The sequence below is a fragment of the Furipterus horrens genome, unplaced genomic scaffold, assembly GCF_987537825.1.
Source record: "Furipterus horrens unplaced genomic scaffold, mFurHor1.1.pri manual_scaffold_11, whole genome shotgun sequence".
NCBI classification, from domain to species: Eukaryota; Metazoa; Chordata; class Mammalia; order Chiroptera; family Furipteridae; genus Furipterus; species Furipterus horrens.
Genome location: NW_028327181.1, coordinates 30,986,319 through 31,011,723, shown reverse-complemented (window position 1 = coordinate 31,011,723; position 25,405 = coordinate 30,986,319). Strand labels below are relative to the sequence as shown.

The window sequence follows — 25,405 nt, the reverse complement described above, 5'->3', positions numbered from 1 at the left end:
CTAAACCCTTTAATTAAAAAATAAAAATTGTCAGGCATGATTAAAAACACTTAAATATATATTTTATGAGACATATTAATAAGAGATATGTATTGTTTAACATAGGAACACAAAATGAAAGATAAAAATTACACCATGCAAATTTTTACCAAAAAAGCAGGAGTAACCATACTAATATCAGGCAAGTATATGGAATGACAAAAAGTGTTACTAGGTACAGAGGGTTACTAATAGTGATAAAAGTTCAATTTTACATCTTGTGAAAGATGTAATAATTCTAGAACTGTATGCTCCTAAAATTCAGCCTCAAAATACATAGAGCAAATGTGTTTTGTTCTATACATATAAAAAGACAAAGAGAAGTGCTTTACATGTGAGTTTTCAAAACTAAGATATAATTCATACACTTTAAAATGTACAATTCAGTGGTTTTAGTATAGCATAGTCACAAGGCATATAGTCACCACCACCATCTAAATCCAGAGTGGTTTTGTAGCTCCAAGAAGAAACCTATACCCATTAAAAGTCACGCCCCATGACCCCTTCCCCTGCTGCTGGCAACCGCTAATCTACTATCCATCTCCATGGATTCACCTATTCTGAACATTTCATGTACATGGTATCATATAATAGGTGGCCCTTTGATACTGGCTTCTTTCTTAGCATAATGTTTGTAAGACTCATCCAAGCTGCATAGCACATATCAGTACATCATTCCTTTTAATGGCTGAATAGTGCACATTTTGTTTTTCTACTCACCAACTGATGAATATTTGAGCTATTTTTACTTTTTGGCTGTTGTGAATAATTGGTGCTATACACAGTTACGTACAAGTTTTTGTGGGGAGGTACCATTTCAGTTCTCTTGGGTATATACAGGTATCCCTATATAACACGGTATTCCTATAACATGGTTTCGCTCTAACATGGTTAGAGAATTGGAGAACCCCCTGTCTAACACGGTACTCCTATAACATGGGTTCTCTCTAACACGGTTAGAGAATTGGAGAACCCTCCGTATAACACGGTGCTTCTGTAACACGGGTTCGCTCTCACACGATATGACTGCAGAAGTTATCCAAGAACTGTTGGTAGAAGAAACCAATGAAGCAGTTTTGGTGGACATGACATCTGGAATGTGCCAAGATAACTTAGGGGATGATAGCACTGATGAAAACTAAGAAGTCAAACAGTTTACTCTAAAAAGCATAAAGAAGGCCTAGACATAGCCAAACAGTTAGTCATATTTCTTAAATGAAGATCCTTGTACTGAAAGGAGCACAAATTTTAAGAGAGAACTTCAGAAGTGCTTAGCACCGTATAACTAAACTTATAAAGATTGCTAAGCTAAAAGCAAACAGTCTAAATAACAGATTTTTTTGCAAAAAGTGGAGCATAGAAATCAAGGTAATTCTGAAGAAAGTTCAGAGGATGAGGATATCTTGTCAAAAAGAAAACACATTCAGTTAATGGAACTTAGTAGCGATGACGAAGAAAACATTACTTAATTCATATTAATATGTAATACTTTTGATGAAAGTTGCTTTAATAAAGATATTTCTCTTAATTATAAAAATATAATAGTATGTTTTTAAAATTTTTGGAACCTAACCCCCCTTTCTGTACTAGTTCTTTGTTTCATATAACACAGATTCGCATAACACGGCATTTGTTAGGAACCTAACAACCGTGTTATACGGGGGTTACCTGTACCCAGGAGTGGAACTGCTGGGACATAAGGTAACTTAATTGTTCTTGTACATTACATTAATAGTTTTTATAATAATTATTGCTTTATTTTACTTTAACTTATCAATAAAATCTTAATGTTTACTTCATGTCACACCTCAAACGTATACCTACATTTGAAAGTGAACATTCAGATATTAAGAGCAAATTCAAATGACAAGCCTCATTCTCATTTCTGATAGTGTTATACTGCTTGTATTTGAAATTAATCTAAGCGGTCGCTCTATCACTGAGAACGCAGAGCTGCCTTAAATGATCCCATCTGCTCACCCTGAAGCCTGTCCCTCGCTTGGTCAAGGGACCCCATCCACTTCACCTTGCCAAGGATATTGCTCCAGAAATTCTCCAAGGCCTCTGCTCCCTCACTCATTCTCACTTTTTAGCATGACCACTATTGGCATACCAGCATGCTGCGGTTTCTTCTGTCTCAAGTAACAATGAAAACAGAACACTACCCTTGACTCAGAGTCCAGAGCCACCAACTGCCGTCTCATTTATCTGTCCCCCTTCCCAGCAAATACCCTTGGATGAGTTATCTACACTAACTCTTAGATTCCCCTTCACCCTTTCAAAGCCCATTCCCATCAGTTTCCCAGTCCTACCCCCTAACGCCACCCAAGTTGCCTGCACCATGAAGTCATCCAAAACCTTCATCTACTGAATTCACTGGTCCGTTCTCAGTCTTTCCTTAACCTGTCAGCAAAAACACATTCCATGCCCTGGCTGGTGTGGCTCAGTGGATTGAGTGCTGGTCTGCAAACCAAAAAGTCACTGGTTCAATTCCCAGTCAGGGCACATGCCTGCATTGTGGACCAGGCCTCCAGTTTGGGGTGTGCGAGAGGCAACCAATCAATATATCTCTCATACATCAATGTTTCTCTCCCACTTTTCTACCTCCTTTCCCCTCTCCCTAAAAGTAAACAAAAATAAAATTAAAAAAAAAATACAAATGCATTTCATCTCTCCTTCTTCCCCAGTTACCTTCCCCCTTGGCTTTCAGGACACTCCTCTTTCTGAGTTTTCTTCCTGCCTCACTGGCTGCTCTTTCTAGTCCATATTTGCTGGTTCCTTCTCTTTCCCCAATATTGGGTGCTCCAGGGTTCATCCTTGGTGCTCTTTCTCTGTCCACAGTTACTTCACTGGTGATCTCATCCAGGTTTATATCTTTAGATACTGACTCTGTGTCAACGGCTACATTTCTATCTCCATCCCAGACCTCTCTCCTGAACTTCGGGCTTGTATATTTAACAGCTTCCATGACGTCTCTACTTGAAAGTCTTGAAGCTACTCACACTCAGTCAGCCCACTCTGAGCTTCTGCTATTCCCCTGCAAACCCATTCCTCACAGCCTTCTTCATCTCAGATAAGGGCCACTCCTGTTCTTTTCGTTTCTCAAGCCCAGCATGTTGGAATCATTCTTCAGCCCTCTTTATTTCTCTTACCCCACAAACAATTCAGGAATCACAACAATCCTCTTGTCTTTGCTTTCAAAGTATTTCTAGAAATCCACACTTCTCGCCACCTCCACAGTGACCCCCCCCTTGTCTGAGACATCATCTCTCTGAAGGCCTCCCATGGATCACTGCAGCAGCCTCCTACCCGGCCAGCTTTCGTCCACTCCTGCGCACTCCTGGGGATCCTCAGCACAGCAGCCGGAGCGATCTCATACAACACAAACGATGTCATGTCATAAGCCTGCAATGGCTCTGCATTTCATGGAGGTCAAAGCCCTCTGAAAGGTCCTACGTGATCAGGGATGATCAGGTCCCTGCGTCTCTCCGACCTCACCCCCTGCAGTTCTTGCCCTCCCCTTTCCTTCCCATGCTGACCTCCTGGCAGTTTCTGCAACATAATGTCATGCGTCTGCCTGAGCACTTTTGCACTAGAGGTTCTCTCTGCTCGAAGAGCCCTTCTTCCAGATATCAGCATGCCGGGCTAACTCCCACCTCTTTCAGATCTGTGTTCAATTAACATCTCTGTAAGACCTCTTCCATGTGTGCCCCTTCCCACCACACTCCCAAGCTGCCTTTCTTTATCTACTTTCTTTTTGCTCTGGAATTTGTTATCTTTGAACATGCTCTATATTTGATGTATTTGTTAACCTTCGTTGTCTTCTGCAGCTAGAATGTAAGTTTCAAAGGCATCTTTGTCTGTTTTGTCCACTGATGTATCCGGGTGCCTAGAATAGTGTTTAGCCTATAGCAGTCCTTAAACATTTGTTGATTCCTTCTTAATGAATAAAGTGCTGTTGAATTATATCTTTGGTTTTTCAGCTTTTCAAAGGTTGAGGGAAAAAGTGATATTTTTAGACACCAAGGCCAACAATGACGTTCGGTATACTCCTTCCCACTGTACACGGCCCCTTTCTGTCCCACTGACACATCTTCACGGGTCAGAAAACTTGACTGCTGACAAGGAGAAAATGCTGACATGTCCTAAATTAATTTACAGGAGGCCAGAAAGTAGAAGGAAGAGACAAGAGAGGTTAATCGGTTAACAACTGCAGGGCAAAACCAACCAAAGACTGCTTGCATTCACTAGTGTATGCTGGAACTTTGAGTTAACATCCAGATGACTATGTCCATTGTCGATGTAATAAATGTCCAAGCCTGCGGAGGATTTTTATAAGAATTTATTTGAGCCAAACTGGTGACATATACCAGGGAGGAAAATCTCAAATGCTCTAGAGAATGACAGCGTTGAAGCTTTAAATTTTTTTTTGTCAAATTACAATTGACATTCAATATGATTGTGTTCAGGCAGACCTCGGTACTCATCAGCTTCAGAAGTCGCCAAACCCTGTCCTCGTCGCATTTGACGAGAAAAATACATTTCGGCACTCTTGGAACTTGTCACACTTGCTGGGACTTATATGAGTCATGCTGCTACCCTGCAAGAGAAAATGCTTCATCGCTCATCGCTTGCTCGGTGCTGGTCAGTTTCACCACTCGTCACAAGTTCCGGAATGAATTAATGACGCGTGCCGAGGTATCACTGTATTTGTTCTAGTTCTGGAAAAAATGTGGATGGTATTTGATAAGGATTGCATTAAATCTATAGATGGATATTTTAAGCTTTTTTCATGCCTTTGGAATTAAGGAGGAAATGGATTACAAGAGGTGGGAGAAAGCAAGGTGAGGAGTGGATTACAGGACAGTTAATAAGATTATGTGCTTTCTTGCGGGTGGTTCTGGTTTATTTCAAAGGTGTGGTAACCCAGGTGCACAGAAACCATGGACAGGGCTTACTTAAGGCAAAGACAAACCTTTTACTAAAACGTTATAGGCCTTGGATGTGACTACCCACCAAGACCGGCCCAGTTAGTAATTAATGATCAGATCTTCTTGTGAGGTTACTTTCCACAAAACTCCCTGTTTTCATCCACATAGCCCTGCTGCTGGTGGTTCAGATTGTATTCCCAGCACCCGTGTTCTTTTTTCTTACTAGCAATGGCCTAATAAATATATATGTTTTAAAGCTTTTGGCCATGAAAGTGTTCTTTTGCTTGTTTAACACTACTTATCTTCACGTGTATCTGTTTTTTTTTTTTCTTTTTCCAAGGCCAGGTCTTCCCAAGACTTCCTACTTTGTTTTTGTCAAGGGTTGAAATTGTCCCCATTTATTCTTAATTTCTTTACTCAAGACTCTTAAACAACTTGACATTATAACTGGACTTCTCTTGTTACCCTGAGGAAAGGGGCTGGAGAGTGTGAGTAGACAGGGCTGGCCCAAGGTGTCTATTCATAAGGACATAGTAAGGAGGAGGTTGCTATCTTGTGGTCCAGGGGCCCAAATGACTGTGCTATCACAGAAGCCACATTTTGCATCTTGCCCTCATGACTTAGAGAGAAATCTTGTCAAATGGTATCTAAAATTCAGATACACTATATATAAGGCATTAGCACAGTGCACTCAAAAATGAGATACGTGAATTAACGAATAACTGGTCTATAAGCCTGTTTGGCATCTACTAAAAACAAAAAGTAACACAGCCGATGAGGTTGATTTGATACCATTATTTTTCTTGAGTGTGTCCGCTGCGCTGATTCTGGTGATTGCTGCTCTCCCTCCCGCTGTGCTTTTCAGTGCACAGTTCTGTTTCCCACCGGCTGCGTGGGATGCGTGAATTCTCAAGAAAGGAACCATGCTCTCCGGGTCTGTTGGAGCTCTGACTTCGTGCGGTGGGCCGAGGACAACAACATGACTTCATTTTCTTAGATGCGCATTTCTTTTATTTCTCTCTGCCAGACCCTCAATACCAGAAAGGGGGCGTCTGCAGGTGATTCCTGTGTATCAGGGCTCCTGAGCATCCCACACACCTGCCGGGCCACTTTGTGTACATCCCCATCAGCCCAGTTTAACTGTAGCTTCTGTTCCCAGGGATTTGAGTATTTCATTTGCTGCTTTGGGTGAAGATCATGAAACATTTTGGAAAGGAGTATCTTGAAAGTAGCTTGCTAATATTGGAAAAACTACAAGGCTTGGGTCCTCGGCAAAAGTCATCTCAGCTTAATGTTATCTTTGTAGCACTCTCCTAGGCATCAAGTTCAGAAAAAGTAAAAATGTTCTTCAATGATTCTTATAGGGTGTGTCTATAATTCTGCACTTCCCAGAAAGTAAGGGGTAATGATTTTTGTTTTGTTTTCTAAAGCATTGAGTTATTTATGCTTTTCTCCCATAATTGAAAACTAAGGACTCAAGAATGGGCTAAGCATTTCAGGGTTTTATAGTCCATGTTAACAAGTTTTTACTAATACTTAAAAAATATTAAGATGCTGTTACTGTTTCAATACCCTGATGTTTCATTAATTGACCATTACTCAGCAAGGTCACCAGGAGTGAGGGTGAATGTGGGGTGCATGTCTGCGATGGGCTCCACAGTTAAAATGGGGGCTACCTGTTGACATTTTCTCCATATGTCTCATGGGCTAACTTTTAGCCAAATTGTTACAGAGTGAAAGGGGATTCTTTCACATGGCACCTTGGTGTAAGACCCAACAACTAGTGTTGAGGAAAACAGGTCTTTATTTACAATATTCCAACCTGGGGAGGATAGTGAGCACCTCAGCTCAGAGCCCTGTTCTCCCACGGGACCCAGCACTTCCCTCGCTCCCCAAAAGGCTAGAAGCCAAAAACATGCCCAGAAGTTCCCCACCCCTTATCTGTCAGCTGTCTCCTTCAAGATCTGGGGTACGGTGTCATCAGCCTGCGTATAACAGTCCAGGAAAACATGTGCTGTGTTGCACTGGATCACGCGTGGTTCTGTCTCTGCCCTTTCAAAGCCACATGGATCTCTTCTCACTGCAAATCACATGGTTCTCCCTCTCTTCCCTCTCTCCAAAAAAGTGGCTGCCACCTTCTTTTTAAATCCTTGACCAAAGCCTGTGACTCAGTGGGCATGGTAACCAGTTCTGACCATTCATAGAACCTTGTGCAGGCCCCATATGCTCTTTCCTCACTATTCCATAGTCAAAACCCCTCCCATCTCCTTGGGGCCTTGGAAGAACCAAAGTCATTTGCATAACTAAGACCCTAGCTACCAGCCATAGATGTGCAAAGGCATCTTGAAAGCTGACCCCTTCCCCCATCCCCCAACCGCAGGCTCTGGGGATTTTGGGGGACCCCACCTTGTAACAAAATTATACCAAAATATTTTCATCATAGTCTTAATAACTATCAAGCAATTATATGTCTTAAAAAATAAAGGAAAGGTACCGATGACCGTGGAGAGCGCATTAAGGACGCCCCAACCCATGCTCTCTCATGGTGGCAGATCCCTCCCCAACCCGTTTTGTTTGGTTTTACCTGTCCTTGGTTTAACTTTTGCTACTTGACTAGACATTTGCTTAATGCTAGAAAAAGGACCTTTCACACTAAACTCTGTGTGTTTTTGTTCTGAGAAGTAAAATCCCACTGTTACTAACAGCTTTACAAATGCAAAAGTGCATACAAGTGTAGGAAATGGTTTTAAGCCATGTAATGAGGGATATGTCTAGAAACCCTGATGCTCTGAAAACACATTAGCCTCCCTAGAAAACGTTTCAGATTTTCCTTCGGTAATATCTGAATTTTATTCTTGGGCTAAGTGGGGTTTGTGATAAAGCATAAGTTTTGTCCAAATATTACACATAATGTCCTTTGCCACATAATTCTGTTCTAGAATAATTTTATTCGTCTTTTTCTAAAATGTGTGAGGGTTTTATCTGAAGTTTTAAAAAATATAAACTTAAAAGTGCTGAGAGCCGCGACGAGAAAAAGGCTTGTGCAAACTAAAGGCAGAAAATATTTTGGTGCCCCTCCCCCGCACACTGCCCCCACGATAATTCAAACATGAATCGCACTAAGCCATTCACTATGTCTAAAGGAAATTCTACAGTGTTCTGGTTTTTCACACGATAAGTCACTATTTCAAAGTCATTTCACTTCACACTCGGAACTGCTTTCAGAGCTTGTGTTGGCTTTGCAGGCGCCTTCAATACCTGCTTGCTGACAGCGGGAGGGGGTGACTGCACCTCCGCGTCCATTCAACCCGTGTTAAGGGCTGGTCAACACGTGCTCGGTATTTCTACTCGCGTTTGCAAACTACGTGCAGGAAACAGCTTCCGAAACTCCGAGTGCCTCTGAGACCGGCGGAAGGCTGGGAGAGAGGCCGGGGCAGACGCCTGCGAGCAGGGACGCGCGGCCCGACTGTCCCGCGGAGGCCCCGCCCCTGCTGCCGAGGCCCAGCGGGGCGAGGGGCGGGGCCGCGGGCCGGCGCCTGGTTGCCCGGGCGACCTGGGAGCAGCGCCTCCGCGGCGCAGAGCCTGCAGCCCGGGGCTGAGAGCCGGCTGGAGCGGGAACCCGGCCTGTGCGCGCTGCGCGAACGCGCGATGACCACGTGGAGTGTCCCGCGGAGGCCCTGCCGCGCGTTCGGACTCCTGCTACTGGGGATCTTGAGTTTCCTGGTGCTCCGCAGGTGAGGGAATCCTTCCCGGCTGCAGACACCGCAGCCCTGCTCACCCCGAGTTCTAGAGTTCTCTGCTCACTTCTAACCCGAGGGAGGCAGCCCTGGAGTTCGCGTAACCGCGACCCTCAAATCCCGAGTTCCCACCGGGAACAGTTGTAGCTCCCCCAACGTCCCGGCGTCGCACTGCGTCTCCAGGAACTCAGGTTCTGCCTCGAGATCCAGGCCTGTGGATGACACTCGGCGCTGCCCTCCCGGTCCCCAGGCCTCTATGCCCTAGAGCTTCTCCATTTCTTCTCCACGTCCGTGACGCCGGCCTCTCCTTTCCTCGTGGATACTCCCAGCCCTCTGGGAAGGTCAGCAGAAGTAGCCTTCAGATCCCTGTCCTATGTCCCATCACGGCCCCGCCTCTCGTCCTCCTTGGGGAGCCCCCTTCTGCTGTTCTCCCAGATCCCCACATTCCCTACCAACCCTACTGGGAGGCTTCTCTAGTCAGCAGAGTCCAGAACCCCAGTGCTCACAACTCGGGTCGATGTAGCCTGCCCGGCGCAGTCGTGAGAAAGCTGCCTACCCCAAGGTCCTCCAAGCCCTGGATCTATTTGCCCAGTTCTAGGATTGATGTCTTCATTTTCCGCTTTCCCACCAGCCACCAGCCACCAGCTCCACTCACAAAATGTCCTTGGCAAGGGATTGCGTTTCATGACAGAATGCTTTATCTACAGCCAGTGTAGGGGCTCCAGCCCAGACGTTTTCTAATCTGTGCCTGCTTACCTATAAATTCTACAGCCCCGACCATATCCTTCAGGCGGATGCTTGGTACTTTCCATATTCAAAACGTCCAGGGCTGCTGGGGAAGCCGGCGGTCGCTAACAAATGCTTGGCTCTGAAAGGTAGTGTTGACGGGGCTGGAGGCTGTGCCATTGGAACTGGGGCTGGCCGGCACACTGCCCCTCTGCTTGAGCTTTGTTTCTTCCCTATCACTCTTCTTAGAGTCTCTGAACGTCCTCTGGGAGATAGAGGGAAGTTTTTGATGGCGTGAAGTAGCTGAACGTTTGGCTGCCACAACCACACATTCAGAAACTCTTTCCATTTATACCTTTTCAAGACCTAACATGTCCTCTTTGTTTAGGAGACAGCGAGGATGTCATGTTGTTTGGGAGAGGAAATTGGTGCCCTTTTCATTCTGGGGCCCAGAAAACTTAAGCATTTTGTTTCCCCAGTTGTTTTTAAGACATCACCCCCCCAACCCCTCATCTTGTCTGTGACATCTAACCCTTCCCTTTTTGAAGACTGGTCCTGGCTCTTGTAGATGCTCAGCAGTCCTCTGGGTGCAAGACTGATGCAAACCCCAGAAGAATTGCTCAAAGCAGAGGCAGGCGGAGCTTCTGGCACACAACAGGGTATTAAGGAGCCCACACCCCAGAGAGAAAGGCCAGAGGTGTTCAAGTAGCATGTGGTTATTGGAAGTCAAGGACCTAGCAGTTCATGCAGGGAACTCAGACAGGCCACGTGAGGGCCAGCACTGAGGAGCTTGAGATGGGCCAGGGAAGCACACCCTAATCGTCCACGGGAAAAGGTGCAGGAAGGAGGCTGGGTGTTTTCTGGTGTCTGGCAGGCCAGAAGATGAGATGTCAGACAGCGGAGTGGCTGTGAAGAAGCCTGAGCTTCTCACAGGTGACTTAACCGTGCTCCCACCTGGGTGGGTGACTGCAGTAGGAGTCAGCTGGGCGCTCATGGGATTGCCAGGGCACGGCAATGGAGAATGAGTAGCTGTGACTCAAATCTGTGGAAATAGTTTGAAGAACTTAGGACGTTGTTTTTCCTGCTGTCTCTTCTTTCTCAGCAGGTAAGACAGAGGCCAGAGAAGCTCTGAACCAAGTTCAGGCCATCTCTTAAGGTCCTTTAGAATGTGTGTCTTTTGGGCATCTTTTTGATTATATCACCCTCATGGGTACGTTTTGCCTGGCATGGGCTGGACACCAAGGATTATCTCTGGAGGCCAGAGGAGAACACACTCATGGTCGCATCCTCTCCCTGCTTTAGCACTAGCTTTGATGGGGTCATTAACTGAGTGGGAGGTGGGGGCTTCTCCCAGCTATTGTGGGGAATGTGGTTGTGGCCAGTGGTATGTAGGTCACATGGGATCTGGCTCTCGGCCAGCAGCTTTGTGAGCTGAGCTGTCAGGATCAGCCCCTTTTCTGTACCTCAGAAGGCAGGTAGCTGGGGGGAGAGGAGGGGACTGCGTGATGGCAGCTTTTGTTTTTTCCATGAATTGTGCCTTGGCCTGGTTCATGGTCAGTCAGAGCTGTTTGATTGCATCCTATCTAAGAACTAGAGGAACCAAGATGCCTTTTGAGGAGGGTTTCAGCGTTCATTTTCTTAGCTTGAATAGTGGTCTTTTAAAAAAATTACTTTCATTGCAGTGTAATTGTTAAGTGATAAACTGCACTTTTAATATGTAAGGCTTGATAGTTTTGATATGTATATGCAACTATGAAATTATCACCATAATTAAGATAGTGAATATCCATCAGCCCCAGAGATTTCCTTGTGCCCCCTTGCATCTCTCTCCTATGCCTCTGCTCCCCGAGCCCCAGGCTCTCTGATCTGTTGCTTCCCACCACCATACATTAGTTGGAATGTCTTAGTGTTTTATAGAACCGTAGTCCTAAAGTATGTGCTCTGTTTTGGTTAGGCGCCTTCCATGCAGCCTTCTACTTTGAGGTCTATGATGCGTGTATTAATGTGAACTGTGTCTCTGAGCCGGTTACCTTTCATTCTCTTTCTTCCTCCCACTTCCCAAGAACGCCTGCGTGATAGTCTCAAGGCATGGCTCCCGCCTAGGATTTTTTCCTTAATAAAAGTGCATCACTGAGCAATAACTGAATTAATTCTGCTTCTCTCAGACCTGAGCTTTTAGCTGGCAAAGGTCAGGAGAGAGGAAAGCAGCCAGGTAGGCCGCCTGCATCATGTCCCCTCAAGGAGAAGTTCATGCCTTCACTCAGCCGTCTCGGTCACTGCTCCTGCGCTGATGTTATCGGGAGTCCAGGAGGAGAACCTCTGCTGAAGGCGCATAACTTAGCAACGTGACTGGGCCAGTTCCTTTGATCCAAATCAGGGCTAGCCCCCTCTTCCGAGGGTATGTGGACAGATTGTGCCTGGCTTCCTGGACTTTGCTGAGGTCAGTGATTTTATGAGCTTTGCCTGTTCCAGAACTCGGCTGGGCTTGAGGCCTGAGTCATTGTCCCTGGAATGTTTGACTTCTTTGAATGCTGTCCCTTTCATCTTATAATAGTGACATTTTCAGCATTTGGAAAGTGCCTTTCCCAGCAGGTAGTCCCCTCTCTCTGGCACAGGTGGGGAAGCATGGCTGGCCCCGCGGTGGCTCGGTCAGGGAGAGGTGGCATGTCAGAGCCACCCTGGCTCTGTGGGTTTTACGGGGCTGTGCTGGCCGACGACGGAAGAGGCCCAGAGTCGAACGTGGACATTATTGATGTGTTTGTGATGAAAGGGACTGGGGTACTCAGGAGGTTTGGGACAAAAAGCTATGTAGCCTTGACAGCAGAAGTATCAGTAAGTTGGTCCAAGAGTTTTCTCCACCTGAGGTCAAGGAAGAAGCAAGTGGAAAATGTGGTCTTTTTGGAAATGACCCAGAGTTGCATTATATCGTCTTGACCGCTCTTTTGGTGAAGATTCAGGAGATGCTGGAGCTTAGAGAGATCTTTTTAGAACATCTGGTACCTGAAAAGGACTCTGGAGTCCAGCCCCGCCCCCTCCCCCCCCATTACCCAGCAGAATTCTTTTGGTGTGGGGGTGTTTTCTGCTTCCTTGCCACTCAGTTTTACCTTTTGCTTAAATCTATTTCTCTGAATATTAAAGGCCATATTGAAAACGTGGTCCCATTGTGTGGACTTCTTCTGGGATATTTTTTTGATATTTTTATTTGTTCTGCTATTTTTTCTTTTTAAAAGAACTTATATTTTATTGTTTATGCTATTACAGCTGTCCCAATCTTCCCCCTTTGTCCCCTCTACTCAGCGCCGCCCCCACTCCCTCAGGCACTCCCCACACCGGCATCCATATCTGCGGGTCATGTGTACACGTGTTTTGGCTACTCCCTTCATCTTCTTTCAACCAGTCTCCAGCTCCCCCTGCCCCTCTGGCAGCTGTCAGTCTGTTCCGTGTGTCCATGCCTCTGATTCTGTTTTGCTCGGTAGTGGGTAGGGGTATTTTTAACATTAGGTGACGCTCACCGCCTCTTTACTTCCACACTCAGCAAGACAGTGGGGTTGTGCCTTTCACGAACACATGTGTTTTTCCTGTAAAGTTGATTTAATTTTTGTGAGTAGGTAATATATGAAAAGGATGAACTATTCAAATGATACACAGGGGACAATAAGCACCCCCTCTCCTGGCTCCAGACACCCTGTCCCCCTTACCTGAGGTCATGGTTTCTCTCAAGGAATTCTGTGCGTACACAAGAAGACAGTTATGTATGTGACCCCATTTGTCCCTTTGGCACATAATTCGTTTAAGCATCCCCTAGTGACAGGCGTCAGTTCTTGGCCATCTTGTAGCTGCTGCAAACGAAGTTGCAATGAGTGTCTGTTGGATATATTTGTATATGTAGAATTGCTGACCATATGAGACATCCATTTTCAATCTTGACAGACATTTAAAATATGTTAAAATAAGGGAATAAAATAGCACATTCTATTTTCATTGGGTCAGTGTGAAGGAGGTTGTGAGCTCTATTGTCTGAGGGAGAAAGAAAGTCTGTCTAACCTGTATATGTAGGAATTCTTTGAGTCCTGTAAGAACTAGTCCCTCTCTCATATATCTGTGTAGATAAGTCCAATGTGGTCTATTTAAAAGATATTTAATGTATTTATGTTGTCCCCCATTTCATGAAATCGTTTCATTTCATTTCAATTCCACGAGCATCTCTAAGACCAGAGTCTTGTTATCAGTAGAGTTTTTTGGGTTCTCGAACAGACTTAGCACCTCTCTCTAGGTTGAGATAAAACACCTTTTCTATTTATGATGCTGTCAGTGGAAAATTTTCCCAAAGTGGAAATATAGTGTCACATAGTATCAAGGCACTTTCCATTGCTGTTATGTGGTTGATTACTAATGAAGAGTTTGTATATATTTATAATTGGGTCTCAAGGTTTTGGCCTAGTAAATGCTCATTCATACATAAACTTCCTACAGTATTTGGAAAACGTTGCCCTCTGAACTACCAGCACGTCCCTGGCTCATGTTGGCAGCCACTTGGCCTTACTTGCTGGAGCCTGAGTGCTAGGCCAGTTCCTGACTTACTTAGAAGTCTTTTCGGAGGGAAGGACAGAGATACCAGGATTGCAGTGTGCCGGGGACCTACAAATGCATCTCTGCACAATGAGTGCACTCAGTTTTAGAGCAGAAGGCCCAAGCCCTTTGGAGATATTTGAAGCCTCTCCCAGCAAAGCAGAAGCCCAAAGCATTGGACCCAGGCCAGGGAGCACATCCAGGAAGCTGGGCTTCAAATTCCATTTACCTGGAGCTGGAGTTCTTATGGCTCAAGGATTGATCCAAGAGGGCTATTCTGCACTGGTCTGGGCCAAAGAGTGGAAAATTCCTTTCTTAGGCCATTAACCTCATTGCTGAGGAAAGAGCATATAGGGCTGTAGTCTGGGGAGATGGAGATATCCCCAAGTGACAGTCAGGGATGTCCAAGGACACTGGGCCTCATGGAAGCTTATAACCACATCTGGACCTTGAGAGAGTGATGGATAGAAATTTGTATTTCAGGTCCAAGTGAGGAAATTTCTATGTGTGATGTCTTTTGGGTAGTTCTACCATCTCCTGGTCTCTGGCATGATCCCTTGGATGAATGAATTGATGAGTGTTTTCTTGGTCAGCATCTTTAATATGATGCTCTGGACACAGATCAAGTTGAATCTTTGCTTAGGGTGGCCTTAGTAGGGCCACAGTGCACCTGAAAATTGGATTTGTAAATCATCCTCTCAGATTAGCAAGAATGTACACATTATGTTTATTGCCAAAATAAGCAACCCTTGGGACCAACAAGGACTTATGTTCTGGGGACTGAAGGACTATTTATGCAGATTCCCACCTCATCTGCCCAGTGGGTCCACACTCTTGGCCAGCCTAAAATCGTGTGATAGTCCAGAAGTTGAAGATGTTGTCTCTGCCATGTCAGGTTGTGTGGATACTGGCCTGTCTGAATCTGGTCAGACTGTGCATGGCCTGAAAGACTGAAGGAGATGGCTGTGAGCCCATGTGTGACTTCCCAGTCCCACTGTGACCTTAGTTACTGATTGGTATTTGCAGGGGTGATACAAGAATGCCCTCTGGCATGGCAAGAGACATTTCAGACCTGTCCGGGTTACCGCACCCTGTGCAAGGAGATCATTCAAGTGGGTGACTGGATCTGGCTCTTCTCCCACCCTAGCTGCCCTGGAAGACCCCTTCTGAAAGCTGGGAATCAGCTCATGGGCCCATTCCACAGGACAGAGGTTGTAAGCTTGCCACCTGCTCATCTGCCTTCTTCCATTCAGACACGTCCGCCGAGCACTTTTAACTGTGTCCAGTGATAGGGAGCCCATGCAGAGCCTACCCTGTGCCCTTTGTCCTCGTGATGCGCTATAGTGGCAAGTGAAGTGTAAGAAGGCTTCATTCCTCTGTCCCTCTTCCCTCATCGGTCACCACCTGATGACAATTCCTCACCGTATGGACCTCAGTACCCAAGTCTTCTGCTTAACGTTTCCATTACAACCTGTGGTGTCTCCAGCTTGCGCCTGCTAACAGGGATGATAGCAACAGGAACGTGGAGGTCTCGTTACATTTTGTGAAGCCCCAAGTCCTGACATGTGTGCCTTCTTCCGGGAACCTCCCTGTGGACTGTGAACAGTGCACGGCTCGAAGCAGAGCAAATCCGAGGACCGGCCCCTTCAGTGACCAGGGCCTGCTGTTGTTTATTCTAGGACTGAAAAGTTATCCCACAATGAAGCAAGGATAGAAAAGGCAACAGAGATTCCAGAAGAAAGTGTTAATACCAGCTCCAGGTAGAAGGAAGCTTAATACCACTGGTCTCATCAAGAAAAGTTTCATCATGAATGAACTACTCACTAGAAAAGTAATAGTAAAAAATCTCTACCACCTTGGTTGGTGTGGCTCGGTGGATTAAGCGCCCACCTGGGAACTGAAAGGTCGCCGGTTTGATTCTCAGTCAGGACACAGATGCCTGGGTTGCAGGCCAGGTCCCCAGTCAACCGACAGAGAAACTGGTTGCACATCGATTTTTCTCTCCCTCTCTTTCTGAAAAAAATAAAATCTTAAAAAAAAAAAAAAAGAAAAGAAAAGAAAAACTTCTTCCTCAGGTTTGGTTAAGCTCCTTAGTAATGAGCCTAATTGACAAGGAACGTCTCCCTGACCTGATTTAACCACACAGTTCATATTTATTTTATTATTACTGGCTTAATTACTCAGGAAATTATGAGGATTATTATTATCACTAATGATCATTCTCAGTATTAATATCCATTGGCATGGTGCTCTGTTGTTTAGGAAGCTCTAATGTGTCTCATCTCATTTTCTTGCAGTGAATTCCTTTCAAAAACCCAACATTTATCAACCTAATTTTCTCAGTGAATTCATCCATTTTATTAATGTATTAAAAACTCATCTAGTAACCTACCAGATAATTTTCAGAAGGGAATTCTGAACTCTCCAGAATTCTGCATTTTGTTGTTTGTAGTGTTAATTTCATGCTGCTTAATAAGCACGGAAAAAATATTTTTAAAAAAATCTAGAAAATGACAGCGTATAAAGACACAAGCAAATAGAAGCTCTATCCAGAAAGACATATTTTCAAAATACCAAAGGAGAAGATACAGATTGGAGCTTCTCAAAGTTTAACCTTGGGGTATGGTTAAAACGCGGGTGCCCGTTCAGTCAGTCCCAGGTAAGACCCTCACGTCTGCATTTGTAACAAGCTTGAGGTGACTCGGAGACGTCAGCCTGGAGGGAAGTTTCCCAATGATTCGTTACCCACTAGGGGACAGATTCAGGAATGCATGTTACGGCAGGGACCATGTGGGAATGAGGGAGTCACAGAGAGCCACCCGTCCTGCCGCCCAGTCTCACAGCACAGTCGGAAGCAAAAGCTAGGATGCCAGCTTGGTGAAGAACTGGAGATTATTCTTTTGAAGTTCTGCCTGGTGACTAAGAATTGCTACCTGGTGGAATGATCACTAAATTGTACTGGAACTGTCTTTAAAAATAACGAGAGGGGGAGGGGGCGGAAAGGGAGAGAGAGAGAATATGAGTATGAGAGTATTCTCGCCACCAGATGTCAACATGTCCCTATTTTTAAGGAAAGAATCTGCTCATCCAGTTCTTTCTCACCTGGGAGAGCCAGGGGGTGGTAGCCAGGTGAGGCCTAGGGAGCACAGGAAGCGGGAAGGCAGAGTGTGTTCTTTGGAGCAGCTATGGTCAAAACCAGGGGAGACGGACTCTCCTGTGCATGAGGCGTGGGAGAGCCAGACCAGTCAGGAGCCTGTAGCCGAAGGAAGGAGCCAGGTGGGAAGAACCAGAACAAAGTCGTGGCTGAAAGAGGCGCGGACAGTGGCCACGGGGGCCTGAGGCCTCCTTTCAGTATCCTGGACATCATCCTCTGGGGCACGGTTTCTGGTAAAGGGCCAGACAGGAGATGTTTGCAGCTTTGCAGACCATATCGTCTCTACTGAAGCATCTTCACTGTGCCCCAAAGCCGCCATAGCAAGTAGGTAAGCCCAAGGGCATGGTGGTTGCCAATGAAACGATTCATGGACATTGATATGTGAAGTTTCTATAATTTCTTTATGTGCCAAAATATCTACATTGATTTTTTTCCCAATCACTTAAAAATGTGAGAACCATTCTTAGCCTATAAGCAGTATAAAACCAGGAGGCTGGGTAGGGTTGGTCCACAGCTGGAGTCTGCAGACCTCTGGCTAAGGGGCTGGGTTGGCCTGACAGGGTCCCAGGAAACAGATCTTTCACTGTAAGAGTTTAGAAATTGTAATAAGATTGCCTGGCACAAAGTCTAGTACAAGAAGTGTAATTAGATGCTAAATTAAGTGGGAAAGAATGGAAAGATGGGGCTTATTGCATATTAGAGATATAAGCCCTCCCCCACGCCAGGTTATTTTCTCTAATGTGCAAAGCATGCTGAAATACTTTTACTTGGAGTGATGACATGACTCTTGCAGCACATCACAGAGTATTTATTCATATCAGGCCCTCCCAGCAGCCTTCGTGAGCAGGTGGGACAGGCATTGGCCCCGTTTTACAGAGGAAGGAGACTCATGCCCACAGAGCTAGTGTCACCAACCTGAGGGGACAGCGCTCCTAGAGACAGAGCCAAGATTTCTGTCCGGATCGTCCTCCTGCGCATGCTGTGTTTGCTTTCACTTCCCTAGAGCTGGTCCATTCTCCAAAGGGGGTCTTTTGGAAGAACTGTGCTCTGAAATATCACTTATAAGTCACTTGGAATGTGGAACTTTTCTCTTCAGAGGAAGACAGAGGGGTTGCAGTTCCCGGGCTTTCCATGAATGACTGTCTTAACTTTAGGGAGCAGCACTGTAGCCCTGCCGCTGGGGCATGCATTTGGGGTCCTGGGGGTACTGAGGAGTAAGGAGTAAGTAAAGATCATTGCCTCTGCCCACGAGTGGCCGCATGGCCAGCGATGTCAGTGGCCCATGCTGCCCTCCTGGTCACCCCCTCTCCTGGCCCTGGTCGCACCTCTGTGCGTGCTTTACAGCAGCACTCGTGGCCCTGAATTGTAATGATCTGCGTGTGCAGGGCGGTGGAGAAGACTGTATCAGAACTCCTTAGAAGGGCCGTAAGTGTGGTCTGGAGGAAGTTGGGTAGGAGGGGAGCGAGCTTCCTGAGGAGCACAAGCAAGTCGCCATGGTTTTCACCAAACGCTGGTCCCAGTGGTGGTGCCATCAATGGCAGGGCTCTCACTGCTGTGCAGGGCAGGGTGTGCAAGTTCATGTTCAGCACTGAAATACTTGGTGTTGTAGGCAGAGGAGAAGCTGGTGGCTATGCAGGGAAAGGACCCAGCAGGGGGTCAGCGCTGGCGGCCAAGATGGCAAGAGAGCAGATACCATGGGACACCCCACGAGCACACGGGAGCATCAGCGATAGGGTGGGTGACATGTTGCCCTCTCCCCCGGGACATCTGCTGTGGGCCACTGGCCGGCGAAGTTTGGGGAAGTGCTGCCCCTCTGAAGGGCACAGAGTTGCTGGGTCCAGGATCAGGATGGCTGCTGTCGGCCCACTTTTGGTTCACCCGTCTGTTCCCTCTAAGACAACAGTGTCCGTCAGCGTGTATCCATTCTGACTGAATGGATTGAGCTGGGCCTTAAGCCAGGCACATGCCCCAGCGGTGCCATTTTAGCCAGTGTGACAGGATGAATGGAAAGACTAGGAGCTGTTTAGGGAGTTTGTTTTTTGTTTTTGTTTTTGTTTTTTTTTAGCAGAGGAGCCTGCTGGCAGACACCCTCTAGCGTTAGGAACTGTAATGAGAGGCGGGTGCAGAAAAGGCACCAACGAAAACGTGCTTTTGCACTGTTGCTTTCTGTCTCCCAGTTTCCTGGCTCCCCCAGCTTCTCTCTCGGCCTTCAGGAGACCGAGCAGTGAGTCACGGGGCTCCTCTTAGCCAACCCGAGAGATGGCAGAAGGTGCTTTTTCAGGGACTAAAACTTTCCAACAGTCTCCCCAGGCGGGGCTTTCTGTCATGCTGGATGATCTCCTGGCCAAAAAGACATTTCTCTTTAGATGATAATTAAGACCTGGAACCTTGTTGGTTGAATAGAAGCTGTTTCTAACCCAGATACCTCTTCACAGGTATTTGCACCTCGAGCCGGGCAGCTGTGACCATGAGGTGGCTCAGAGGTACTATTTGAAATAGTTGCTGCTTTGCTGTTCAGTCAAATGGCCTAGGAGACCTGCCAGACCTGCCCTGGGTCCTCCCGAGTCCCCCCAAGTCCCCAGCACCAGAGGCAGCTTCTCAGCCCACTAGCTCGGCCAGCGCATGCACTGGGCGCCCCCTTGTCCCCTGTCCCACGGTCTCCGCCTTCAGTGCTGCGTCTGGCTCCTGAGTGCAGCCTCAGCCCGCTCTTCCCTCGCGGCCCGCCAGGCGCTGAAGGTGCCGAACAAGACTGCTTCCACGGCCGGGCTAAGTCGGAGGGCGGGAGCTTCCTCTGAGGGCACCAGGGCAGGCCCTCCTCTGAAAGAAACGCCGAGGGCCCGCGAAGGAGCAGAGGAAGCCTTTCCCTGCGGTGTCCCTGCTCGCTGCCGCGGGCCCCCCGACTGCCTTTCCCTCCTGCAGGCTGGACTGGCAGCGGCTGATCTCTCCCTGGCGGAGACACCGGCAGTCCGGGCTGCGCACCCAGGGCCAGAACTTTATGCTGGAGGACTCCACCTTCTGGATCTTCGGGGGCTCTGTGCACTATTTCCGGGTGCCCAGGGCTTACTGGAGGGACCGCTTGCTGAAGATGAAAGCCTGTGGCTTGAACACCCTCACCACGTGAGTGCTGCCCACCCCACCCCAGGTCTGTTCCCCAGGGGGCTCCAGTCTGCCTCTGGGCTTCCAGAGCCTCAATCGGAGCAGCCTCTGCCAGGGAGACAGTCGCCCTTCTTCCTGATCCCTGATCCCTGATCCCTGCAGGGATCCCTGCTGGTGGGGATGGGAGACAGGCAACGGAAATAAGCCTGGGGTGAGCCAGAGCTCCGGCGTCTGGAGGCGGAGTGGAGCGGAGGACAGTATAGATGTAGGAGATGATTGAATCATTAAGAGTTTTTTTTTTTTTTTTCCTTTTTAACAAGCACCCCACCCACGATTTATACAGCAAACAAGTGTAGTCCTCTTCAAAATAGCCTCCTGGGGAAGGTCTGTCGTCAGCAGTTCCCAGCCTCCTTTTCAGGATTAGCTCCAGAATGCTGAGCTTTTCATCCTCGCCTCGCACACGAGTTAGAAAATAGATTCAACACATTTTGATCTTTTTGTGGATTTATTTTTCAAAATTGCCAACAGATATTTGGATCCAAGTCTAGGAAATAAAGTGGATTATCAGGCTGTATTCTATTTGCACCCAAGAACATGGATTTTCTTGGGTGGTTTATGAATCGGCTTGGAAGACAATTTCTAAAAAGGGTCACAGGGCTATTCTGAGCTGTGACAGCATAGTTGAAACAAATGTGTCATTTTCTAGGATCCTTAAAAGGATCTTAATTGTCATGTGTAAGTTCCGATCCCGGGGTACATTCACACTTTACAGGACTCCTGCAACTTGTGGGAATATTGCCTTAGGAAAGCAGGATAATCCGTGTTTCCTTAAGCACAGCACTCTTGGGTCTGAATCTGAAGCAAGTGAGCCCCCCTCCTCTTTACCTGTGCAGTCTTTGCATTTAGAGGGGCCCCTCCCCCCACAGAGCCCACAGACTGGAATCCAGCAGAAGATGCCATTCCTCTCATATGTCACTCTATACCTCTTGAGTCAGCCCCTTACGGAACTTACTTCATTTCCTCATCTCTTTAGACTTAGAAGCTCCATTCTGTTACAGGGTTTGGAGTTCAACGCTTTCGTAAAAAATAGGACTGATAATTGTGTTCTCTTCTCTATTTTTAACTGTTTCTCCTGTGATGTTACTTCTTTTTCTCCAACGAAGAGAGAGAGGGGAAGAGGGTGGTCATGTCCTGTGCTTCCCCCACATCTTCACATGGAGGAACCCTGGGTGCTTGAAGGCCCCTCCATCTCTTCCCTTAGTTCTTGGTTCCAGTCCTGACGTCACTAAGACAATGTACTTAGGAAACACATCTTCAGCCATCATAAGGGCTGTCAGAGAGGTGAAGTGGAACAAATGAAAAGGTCATGCCCATAATTGTCCTTCCTATTCCAGCTATGTCCCCTGGAACCTCCACGAGCCACACAGAGGCGCGTTTGACTTCTCTGGGGACCTGGACCTGGAGTACGTGCTGGTGCTGCTTCTGTGAGCTGCCCTGGGCTGGGAGCAGGACAGGGCTGGCTGGGCGTCATTCGGGGCCACAGCGGTGTCTCAGCTCTGCTGGGAGAACCCCACGGAGACCGGGCTCAGGGCCTTGTTCTCTGGACACTGCGGACGCTCTGCTCCCAGGACCAGAGGCTTCCCTGCTGCGAGCCTGTCACTCCCAGCTGTCCCGCCTGCCCCCTCTGAGCCCTCCCCTCCTCACGGCAGCGCAGAGGTGCCTGGTCCCATCAGCCCTGCTCGGCCGGCCGTGGGGCCCAGCCACCTGTGCTTGGGACAGCGGTTGCCCCTGGAGGCCAGCAAGGCCATTGGGGTCGGGTTCATCGTTAGGACCCTTGTTCCCGTCTGTTGCCCTTCCTCCTCATGACCCAGGGGGCTGTGCGGACAGTCCCATGCTGGGGGCCCATGAGAAACCAGCTGCCAGGGCGGCCTCGGGCCTCTGACCACAGGTGTGGGGCCCCACTCTGCTGGGGGTGGGGGCTCGGCCTTCCCTCCACTCACCCCAGTCTCTGGTTGGGAGAGACAGGCAGATGAGCAGAGGACCTGGGCAGTCCTGCCGCCTGGGATTCGTGCTGGGCTGGTCCCCACCCTCTGCTCGGATGTCCTGAGGGTTGCTGACCTTGACCTTCCCAGGGCCTTTGTCCTGCTGGCTGCGGAGGTTGGGCTGTGGGTGATTCTGCGTCCAGGCCCCTACATCTGCAGTGAGGTCGACCTCGGCGGCTTGCCCAGGTGAGCGGGGCCGTGAGGGCTTCTGGCCACAGCTTATGTAAAAGGTGAATCACATACATAAATTTAATTTTGCTTTTAAAGTATATTTTTCCATTTTGTACTTAAGTTCCTTTTCAGAATACATAGCACCCAAAAGAAGTCATTTTAAGTGATGTCACCTTTATTGTCCTTGTCAGATTCCCGTTGGTGTTATGTGGCATGCAGCAGGGAGGCTAGCCGTCCCCAGGCTGTTCGCCTCCCCAGGCTCAGGGCTGCGCTCTGAGTCCGGCCCTCAGCAGGCCATGTGTCTGCTGTGGACCTCACTCTCCTGTCCCCCACATAGGAACCCCTCACCTGCCCGTCTGTATCTTAGGGATGTTATCGGCATTTAGTTTTTCAAGTCCAAGTATTTTGATAAAGTGTAAGAGGAACAAATTACTGCTTTTCTTTGATCTCTTATCTTCAGATTTCATGCCCCAATGATTTACCTTAGGATGTGTAGTCTCCACGGAAGTCAGTGGAGTAGAATCTCCTGGTACCACATTCATCCCTCATCCTTTTCAGTATTGCCTTAATTAAAAAAGAAGATGCCTTGTTAGTCGGGGTAATCTTTCCCATCCTCACCACGTCCTAGATGGTTAGATCTGCCTGCCCTCCCCACTGTGCCGCCCCACGGGGGGCAGGCGGCTGGTCCCGTTGGCCATGCCGTCTCCTGCGGGACTGCTTCTCCCGCAGCGCAGCTACCAGCCTCCACCTGTGCTTCTCCGTTTCCAGCACCACCCAGCCCTGCCCCGGGGGCAAGGCAGGCTCTGCCTCCACCTCCTCACTACCCAGGATCGCATCTCTGGTGCTGTGTCATTCAGCTTGGCACGGTGCCCTCCGCAGTGGCCTCCCTGACACCTGGGGATTAGAAAACCATGTATCAGCGAGAAATCTCTGGCTCAGCCAGAGCAGGACAGGTGGACAGGATTTAAGTCTTACTTAGCTCCGAAGCAGTGAGGCGTCCAGCACTCAGACCTCCTTGTGCAGCCCTGTCCATTCGGGCCCTGGGCAAATGGAGGATGGGCAGGTGGGCAGACCCCAGCCGGCCGAGGGGGAGCTCTGGCCAACAGGTGGACTGACCGCCAGTGGGGAGGAGGAGCTAGCCCTGCTCTAGGCAAGGGGGGAAGCGGAGGAGTCCCTCCAGTGGAGCCGCTCTCTCTTCATTCGTTTTGACCTAACAGAAACTGATCACGTTCTGACGTGCACGACTTCTAAATCAGGACCTTTTGTAAGAGACTTCTGTAAGAAAATATAAGTCTTTTCTCAGAATTTCGAATGAGGTGGGAAAACACCTTGAGCCCCGCTCTGGAACTCATGTGCCGTGTCCATCCAGGGCACGGGCGCCCGCAGGCAGGCTGTGGGAAGAACTAATTTTCCCATTCCCTGCTGGCTCCCCGAGCGGAGCTCTGAGCAGCTCATGCCCGTGATGCAAATGAGCCAGGCCCGCGTGAGCTGCAGCTGGACCAGCGCGGGCGGGGCGTGAGCAGCCTCTCCCAGCTTCCGTTTCAGGCCTGTTTTCCTGGGAGACACTGGAGGCTGCCTCTGTGTTCCCCAGTCCTGGCCTGACGCCTTTGTCCTGAGACTGGGGAGGAGAAGCTTGAAAACTGAGCCTTGTGTCCACTAGGAAGCTGTTCTCATTCTGCACGGCATCCAGACCTGTCCCCAAGAAGCTGGACATAAACCGCCCTCAGGGCTGGTGTCCTTGGTCAGGAACGCAGAGCGGGGTGCAGGGCCCGGGCAAGGGCTGGGCACTCGGAAGCTGCTCCCTTTCCCCTGCACCATCACCTGCCAAGAGCAGACCCACAAGCAGGGGAACTAATTACCCCCCTCCCTTCTTTTTATTCGAGCTGGTTACTCCAAGACTCTCGCATGAGGCTGAGAACAACTTACAAGGGCTTCACCGAAGCAGTGGACCTTTATTTTGACCACCTGATGTCCAGGGTTGTGCCCCTCCAGGTAAAAGCAAGCCAGACTCTGATCTTCGCCTGTCTTCCTACAGATAGTAAAGAGTCCCAAGGTGGCTCTCAGACCAAGGCTCCCAGTCCCTTTCAACAGAGGGACACATTCTTTCCTGCCGCTGGAGACCTGTTGTGGGAGGGGCCTGCAGTGGCTGTCCTTCTCAGGGTTTGTCTAGTTTGGGGCTGTCCCAGGTGGCAGAGTGCTGACGGGGCGGACAGGTGCGAGGGCTCCCGCCGCGCCTCACAGGACCGGACTGCAGCGCCTGCTGTAACGGAGAACGCCCGTCCGGGTCCCGGAGGCTCAGCTCTGCATCTAGAGGAGCATTTGAGGGGACCCCAAGGACCCTGGAATTTATAGAAAATGGTTATTTATTCTTACCTGTTTAAACTTTTGTCACCTTCAAAGCCCCTTTCATTTGATGCAATACACCTATTGAGATATCTTTCCACTGCTCAAAAGTTTTTGAACTCGTCGATTTTGATGCCTTTCAGTGCTTCTGCCGTTTTTTTGTTTCACCTTTTCTACATCGGTGACACGTTTCCCTTTGAGGACGTTTTTCATTCGGGAAGACAAAATGTCGCTCGGGGTGAGATCAGGTGAATAGGGAGGGTGGGGCGTGGGGGTCAAGCCTTTTTTTGGTCAAAAACCGCTGAACTCTCAGCACGTTATGGGCAGATGTGCTCGTAAATCACCCATCATGAAATGGGCAAACACATTGAAAGAATCTTAAAAAAAAAATTCACTGAAGCTGAATGCAGCCTCTCACAGCAACGCCAGCTGGTGCACTGATACAGATGGGTTCCTAGAACACTCACCTAGTGGGGGAAGCCTGTACTACAAGGGGCCTGCCCCCCAGAAGGTAATTCCAGTTTATTTTTTTGGTCTCCCCTCGTATGTGTATAGGCCCATGCCTCTAAGACAGTAGAACTTTCGTACTTATAAAAT

General features: G+C 48.1%; 1 protein-coding gene and 1 long non-coding RNA gene across 4 annotated transcripts in view; one reads left to right on the top strand and one right to left on the bottom strand.

The window, feature by feature from the left end:
• The first annotated feature begins 8,566 nt into the window (after positions 1 to 8,566).
• GLB1L2 (galactosidase beta 1 like 2) overlaps positions 8,567 to 25,405 on the top strand; it is a 44,784-nt gene continuing 27,945 nt past the window's right edge. The window contains exons 1-6 of one of the 2 annotated variants that reach the window (XM_090291360.1): positions 8,567 to 8,704; positions 19,592 to 19,639; positions 20,076 to 20,273; positions 21,647 to 21,715; positions 22,385 to 22,480; positions 24,349 to 24,457. In XM_090291360.1, the coding sequence (XP_090147486.1) occupies positions 8,619 to 8,704; positions 19,592 to 19,639; positions 20,076 to 20,273; positions 21,647 to 21,715; positions 22,385 to 22,480; positions 24,349 to 24,457 (606 nt within the window). In that variant the 5' untranslated portion in view covers positions 8,567 to 8,618. The remainder of the gene's footprint in view (positions 8,705 to 19,591; positions 19,640 to 20,075; positions 20,274 to 21,646; positions 21,716 to 22,384; positions 22,481 to 24,348; positions 24,458 to 25,405) is intronic. The other variant, XM_090291361.1, reaches the window with a different exon arrangement.
• On the bottom strand, positions 20,758 to 23,348 carry LOC149997330 (uncharacterized). Of its 2 annotated transcripts, XR_016514037.1 has the most exons (4): positions 23,214 to 23,348; positions 22,948 to 23,029; positions 22,253 to 22,512; positions 20,758 to 21,582 (listed from the first exon to the last, which is right to left on the bottom strand). It is a non-coding gene; the product is annotated as an uncharacterized LOC149997330 (long non-coding RNA). The 2 variants fall into 2 exon arrangements; XR_016514036.1 differs by lacking the exon at positions 23,214 to 23,348 and having other exon boundaries at positions 22,948 to 23,097.